Here is a 7,737-nt window from a genome sequence, read left to right on the forward strand (position 1 = left end):
ATATATATAAAATAATTATATATATATCGTCCTGCTGACAATATATGGATAAATATCGAACTAATTGAAGAACCATACTTTGGAAATCAGCTTTTTTAACCGTTTTCTTCTCTTTTAAGGGGGGGGGGGGATGGTCATTTCTGGAGCCTAACCCCTTTGAATGTTGGTGATTGTTTCATTCTTGAGATGATGAATACTCAAGTGTTTCAATGTTTGTTTGTTTATATTGTTTTTATTTGTTATTATTTCATTTGTTTTATCATGATCATTCTTTTACAATTTTCCGCCCCTTGAAAGTTGCAAATGTAGCAATTACCCTCCCCCATCCCCGACAGTGGTAAATATGGTCTTCTCACCACCCATTCGATGTGATACAGGAAGAAACATTAACATTTCTCTCTCTTTACGAACAGACGGACAACCACCATTTGACGAGGACCGCACGCATGAGATCTTGGTAGTCCAAACTATCTCTAAAATATCGGTTATCATAATGAGCGTCTTTGCTGCAATGGGAGTGTCTTTATCACTGTTCTTCTTCATTTTCAATATCAGAAATAGGAAGAATAGGTAAAAGTGGAATAATAAAACACTTCTTACAAATGATTACCTAAATTAAATGTATAGTGGAAGCCTTTATAGTCGTATATGACTGAGAATGAGGATGCAAGTCCCCCCCATAGGCGGCGGAAGCGGGTGCACTGGGACGGCCCCCCCCCCTAAATTTGTTGTTGATGACTTTTTTTTTGCTTGTCAGTTTATTTGCCTACGTCCTCCCTTAATTTTTTTGGTTGAGAACTTTTTTTTTTTTTTTTTTTTGCTTGTCAAAAAAATTTTGTTGTCCCCTCCTAAAATTTTTGGCTTCCGCCGCCAATGCCCCTCCCCCCGTCCCTCATGCACCTGCACGTTTAATGACAGTAGACATTAATTATTTTGGCTATTTTCCAGGGTTGTTACGTTTTCAAGCTTTGCTTTTGTGACGACCCTTGCAACCATCCTATTTATTGTGTAACAGAAAATACCACTTAATGATTTTCATTTATGTAAGATATGTTTGAGGATTTATATACAAAACTATTGTTCATTATCTTGATGTCAAGTTTCATATATGTATTTTCTTGTCCAGAATTTTGTTATGAAAAATGTTGCAAAAACCAATTAATGAAATGAAAGTTAGAGTATTTTTCGTGAAGGTGGGGAGCAATTAAAAGATAGTTAAAACGTATTAAAAGAAAGTGAAATCTTTGTGTTATCTATACCCCAACCAAATTCAAAATATTGTATTTTATTCGAAATAGATCACAAAGTCACAAAGACTACAGTATTCAGAAATAGTTGAAGGGGTACATGGGTGTCGATCGGTGTTCATGGTAGGGGGGGGGTGACCATGGACCTAGGTCCATGGGATGACTGACGCAAATATTGTTCTCTGTCGGTGAGGGATTTTTTATCATTTAGTTTGGGGGGGGGAGGTGGGTCAGTGGCATTACGGGTCTAACATTTTTACGCAGCCAGACATGGCAAAATGTGTCATTTAAAAAAAAATCTGCGAGCGAGTAAAAAATCTGATCATTTAAATACAAAAACGAATTTTGTGATAGATTCTGACATGATATTTTTTAAAATATATATCTAGAAGTCACCTCTTTTCCTTCCATTTCTTTCTTTTCTTGGTCGTGACACTTTCGGGGGGGGGGGGGGTCCATGGCCTCCGAATGCCAGGTCTGTATGGGGGAGGGGTAGTTGTTATAAGACCGAAGTTTTAGTATAACGTCTAACTTTATTTCTACAAGACTTGCTACGTATAAGGGCTTATCAATATTGGGAGCGCGAAGCGCGAGCTGAAATTTTTGAAAAATTTGGCCTGAAAATTGACCATTTTGAGGACTCATGTCGGTTTTTATGATTACATCTCTTGTATACACTCTTTCAATTCTCATTTCATTTTTATTATCTTCTCTTATTTGACTTGAATGAAGAAATGAGAGTCATAACTATGATAATGATAATAATAATGATAGTAATAATTATAATAGCAGTTGTAAGAGTGGAAAGCCAAGGCAAAAACACGCTCAACCCGTGCTGGTCTACAGTTCCCAGAGGGGCGTATTCACCCGCTTCTTCGCAATGGAAAGTTATAGTTCTGATATAACTTATCATATGATTCATCATTTAAAAATATCATAATTATCGACCATAAATTATTGGGGGGTTGATTACACAGGCCATCCCCTTACCTGAAATATTGGGGGTATATATCCCCCATCCCCTCCCCCGGGATCGACACCCATGAAGGAGTGTGCCCAGTGGCATATCTATGCAAAATTGGCACCCAGGGCAAGTTCTAGGATTGCACCAATTCATTCCATTCATTTTGGAGGGAAGAAATTTCCCTGGGAAGCGGGGAAGCACCCCAAGATTTTTTTGGGGTACGCATCGTCGCCTGTCGAAATTTGGCCCAAATCACTTTTGTTTTTATATTATATTTTGCTAAAAATACCCTTCATTTGGGTGTGAAAATCCTTTTTTTTTTTTTGGGGGGGGGTGTATTTTTGAAACTTTGAATTAACCAGCACCCCCACTTTAAATATCCTTCCCAGACCCTTGAGGCACGACATGGAATCGAACCCATTCCAACTACTGACGCCATTGGATTCTGAGTAGTTCATCATATTCGTATTTCTTCTTTTTTATTTCTTTTTTCCCATTTTTTTTCTTTTCATTTGTACGTTTGATACAAATGTAAACACTTTATCAGGTTTATTAAGATGTCTAGTCCAAATCTGAACAACCTCACCATCTGTGGAATCTCTTTAGGATATGTATGTGTGATCTTACTTGGTATAGACCCTGGAATGTTAACACCTCAACATCAGTACATCATATGCGGGGTAAGATATCAATTTGTCATTCGATAATGATCTACTGTAGTGTTTACACTTTAACGCACACATTTTGTTACTAACTGGCAGTTCATAGAGTTGAGTAAAATTGAGAAAATTGAGATTTGACTTACAAATATTTATTATTTTGTGTAATTTTCAACTAGGAATTAAGATTTGACTTACAAATATTTATTAGTTTATGTAATTTTCAACTAGGAATCAATAAAAGTGCAAAATACTTGAATAGCTTGGGGATCAGCTCCCATGGAGTTCGAAAACGAAATAAATTGACATTCTGAAATTAAATTAGCTTCATATTTTTTCTTTCTGTCAGGCGCGTGTGTGGCTTATCTCGTTTGCTTTCACTATAGCATTCGGAGGAATGTTTACCAAAATGTGGAGGATCTATCATATCATCATCAACAAACGAACCATCAGGAAGGTATAAACACTGTCATATATTGTTCATATTGGTAAAGATCCGAGTATCAGATATACATATAGCATTAAGTTATAATATTAAGATATAAGATATAAATCTGATGGGTATTGCTGCGTCTCGGTCTCCTGAAAACGAGTTGAGACGGTAAAGACCTGGTCACACCGCCCGAACGTTGTTGGAGCGGTCGTGGAGCGGAGAGAAAAAATCATCACCGCTCGCTACCCGTTCACCATTTTCGATTTCGATTGTTTTTTTTTCTCGATTTTTCCCCAATTTTGTGAGCAAAATTCGACCCTCTATCCCTACCGCTCCACGACCGCTCCAACAACGCTCGGGCGGTGTGACCAGCCCTTTAAAGCTTTGCCCACTTTGTCCACTTCTGCCCACTGATCCCCGACGAGCCACAAATGGCCCGCTCCTTTGTTCTTGAAGACCTTTTTTTTTTGCTTGTCCAATTTTTTTCTGGTACGAAATCCTTTATTTGTGGTTGAAGACCTTTTTTTTTCTTGCTTGTCAAATTTTTTGGCGGACGAATTTGCTCCCCCCCCCTTCTGGAAAATCCTAGGTACGCCACTGATCATAGTCCATCTTCAACTACTTCTTCAATGAACTATTTCGTCGAATCGCCTTTTAGCCCACTCACCATTTGTCTAATATTCATTTATATTTTATCCATGTCGTCTAGTAGCCATTTAAAACCACTTAGTCTGTAAGCATGATTAGACGATCAGTTTATGAACCAAATTATTATTTGACAAGGTGCAAAATCACAAATGGTATGGTATTTATTAAATCATGCATCGCATGCAGTTACAAAGACTAAACTGCACATGGATATACAATATTTAAAAATGTACAGTCTGAAAACAGTGGAATTATTTACATAATTATAAAAAGAAAAGGCAAAAATTAGATTATGTAGGCACTAAATAATTAGACTAAATGTACATTAGTCTAGTTCTGCATGATCAAGCGGTTATAATAATGGACCAACACGGGCTTTCATCCATGTAGCAATAGACTATCTTCTGAGAAGTAGGCTGACTGCTTTTAGACCATGCAAGTGAAATAGAAACCGTTTGAATTCATTATACAGCCTATCCGAAAAATCTATTACTGAAAGTCTTGCGATTTTTTTTTTACTTTGCATTTAAAAATACACTAAAATGTAATAAAATATTGCACAAGAATCATACGTATAATGAGTATATAGCCTACAATGTACTGGTCAGAATAGAATTCAAGATAGAAAGCGTTCTATAAAAGCCTCTTATCGATATCATTAGTACCGTTAGAGTGTAGATAAATTTAATTATAGCTATATATATGAATATAATTCAACAAATTTCCTACAAGTTACTTGTTTTCAACAAAGCCGAAGCTTGTTGGTATTTTATGTATTTCATGATGATCTGTTTTCGTTTGTTTGAGGTGATAAAGGATCGACATCTGGTTGGCATCATTGTGGTGCTTTTAATCATTGACCTTATCATTCTGGGCTCCAAGGAGATCGCTGATCCTTATCACGTGATTGATGAGCTGATCGAGCAACCACGGGTAGGTCCTCCACCACCCACCCCCCCCCCCAAAAAAAAAAATGAGAAAAAAGACAAATTAAGTAGGTACACACACACTTTTTGTAAAGTGCACACCTAGTTCCCAATAAAGCCTAAAGCAAGCCAGGGTAATAATATCCAAGTCCTTTGGAAGCGCATAGAGACGTTATTTATAATGTGTTATGCGCTATACAAGAACTGTATATTATTATTATTATTTCCATTTATTTGATTACAGGATAAAATAGTTTAGGTGGCTGGGGATCGAACCCCGGACTTCCATGTATTGCCAGGCGCCTCAGACCACTCGAACACGGCACATTTACACACTTAAAAAACAAATAACAAGTGCATACCTAGTTACCAAGAATGCTTGTAGCATTTTCATTTATGTGGATGCAGGATAAAATAGCTTTGCCGATTTTACGCCTTGCTCACGGGCATAGGTACAGCGGCCGGGGATCGAACCCCGGACTTTCCATGTATAGTCAGGCGCCTAAGACTACTCGGCCACTGCACTCACACATACGCACACACACTTTTTTTTTAACAAGTGCACACCAAGTTATCAATAATGCATATAGCATTTCCATTTATTTATAAGCAGGATAAAAGAGCATTGTACATTAAATGCCTTGCTCACGGGCATAGGTGCCGCGGCCGGGGATCGAACCCCAGACTTTCTATGTATACCCAGGCGCCTTAGACCACTCGGCCACACACACACACACACACACCAAAGTGTCCTAGTTACAATTTACAAACTCACCATGCCCATTAAATTTGGCCCTAGTGTGTACAGGTGAACTCTTTTGGTTGCTCATATACAGAGACATAATCTACCTTCACTTTCAAATTAAATAACATCATTCCTGAGTGATATCAAAAGAGTTTATTGCTGTAATATGAATTCGGCTATAGTCTATAGCCGCTTCCATGGCCTGTTTCAGTAACTACGTTATTAAAAAAAATCCTTTTTTTGTTTTTGTTTTTAGACCCAGAAAGACCGTGAAAATTTCGTACTGTACATCCATGTTTACCGACGATGTTCTACCAAGTTCAATACAATTTGGACTATCATCTTGGGTGTATACAAGAGTTTCCTCATGGTGTTTGGGGCATTCTTGTCTTTCCAGACGAGGTACGTAGTTGCCTGTGTATGATTTCATGAAGTTTGTGAAGGGTCGAATCCGACTCCAAGGTATCTCGATATAGCAGGGGCAGAATATAACATTATTCATCAAAAGAGAATAAAATGCATGGAAAGGGCTTTGATACTCTTTATTTTGTCATCAGACAATTGGCCCTTTTTACTCTCCCCCTTCTGATTTTTGTTTAAATGATCGCTTGGGAAAACGTAGGAAGTGTGATACAGGTAGATCGGCCAATGTGGCCATCTGATCTGCTATATATTGTATATTCCATCAGCGTGTAATAATTGTAATATTAGAACAATCTACTTACACATTTAAAGTAGCTCACGGGTGAAGGTATCCGAATATAATGAAGTATCTATCATGCGAAAATCTGAAAGTGAACTCAGTAAAGTAAAGAAGTATGGGGGATCTTTGTCATATCGACGTCCATAATTAATAGCGCAGTCTTACTTTTTTGTTCTTTTCTAAATTTCTAATTTGTTTTTTGATATGTTTGAATAGGACAATTAGCGTTCCTGGACTGAATGACAGTTACTATGTTGGGCTATCTATATACAATGCTTGCCTGTGTTGCGCTGTGGCTGTTCCCTTGTCACTCTTCAACGTAAACTCCCTCAACGTGACCTACGCCGTTACCTCTGGGTTCATCATCTTTTGTGCGACAACTATTCTCTGTACACTTTTCCTTCCCAAGGTAAAATAATATCCACAGATGCGAAAACTTGGAAATCACGTTTAGTCATTCAATCACGTTTCTTGATATCAATAAATATTATTGTTTCGTGTTGTTAAAAAGTGGATATGTTCGATAATACGATTAAGTAGTTATAATGCTTCCCATGCGTGCGATGACATACGTTGGGCTAAAATGTCCAATATCTCTCCAAACGTTTTTTCACGTTAGCTTTTGTTCCAGCACGGTCCATTCTCAGTAGTTGAGTAGCGGAGTGGTAGAAATAGTCGTGGTAGAAGTAGTAGGCTTAGTGGTGGTGGTGGTGGTGGTAGTAGTAGTAGTATAGTAGTAGTAGTAGTAGTAGTAGTAGTAGTAGTAGTAGTAGTAGTATATAGTAGTAGTAGTAGTAGTAGTAGTAGTAGTAGTAGTAGTAATATTGGAAGATACGCGTCATTTGGTTGTCAGTTATATAAGCTTCCGTGTATGTGCTCTCGCACAATGTTTACGTGGAAATCGTACCTGGAGATGTTCTGGTGCTGTGACATTTACCTTTTCCTTTCTCCCTTTAGATATCCGCCCTCTATCGGCAGCATCATGAAGTAGGTAACATCCAACGATTCGGCGGTCTGAACACAACACACTCGATGCCAGGAACATCAGGTGTGACAACTGTTAAAATGATGGGACGAGAACCAACTCAACTAGGTGAACATAATGTCATCAATAAGAAAGCCTGAATTATATACATTTTAATGTATTATGAACGGATCAGGATGAGCCTATGTAGTGTGCCCCATTTTGGCCGGAAAAATTGTGCACCCTAGCCCTATGTTTTTCTTTGACAAAATTAATGTCCCCTTTCATGATATAAAACTTTACCTTTTGCTTCAAAAGAAATCAATTTTCATGAAAAAGCTCCTTTTCTAGATGTTTTCTCCTTTCTCATTCATTAATTAGTATTTCGTGATAATTTCTTCTTTCTCACACGGTCGTTTTCTTCCTTTCCCTCTTTCCTTCCACTTTC

The 7,737-nt window shown here is 37.8% G+C and overlaps 1 protein-coding gene across 1 annotated transcript; it reads left to right on the top strand.

Moving 5' to 3' along the window:
- Positions 1-3,234: 3,234 nt before the first annotated feature.
- LOC121415010 (gamma-aminobutyric acid type B receptor subunit 2-like) lies at positions 3,235-7,454 on the top strand. The gene is made up of 5 exons (XM_041608045.1): positions 3,235-3,327; positions 4,759-4,884; positions 5,879-6,024; positions 6,542-6,734; positions 7,283-7,454. The coding sequence occupies exons 1-5, from the start codon at positions 3,268-3,270 to the stop codon at positions 7,448-7,450; spliced, it is 693 nt and encodes a 230-aa protein (XP_041463979.1). The 5' UTR covers positions 3,235-3,267; the 3' UTR covers positions 7,451-7,454.
- Positions 7,455-7,737: the final 283 nt, after the last annotated feature.

The sequence above is a fragment of the Lytechinus variegatus genome, chromosome 5, assembly GCF_018143015.1.
Source record: "Lytechinus variegatus isolate NC3 chromosome 5, Lvar_3.0, whole genome shotgun sequence".
Classification (NCBI taxonomy): Eukaryota; Metazoa; Echinodermata; class Echinoidea; order Temnopleuroida; family Toxopneustidae; genus Lytechinus; species Lytechinus variegatus.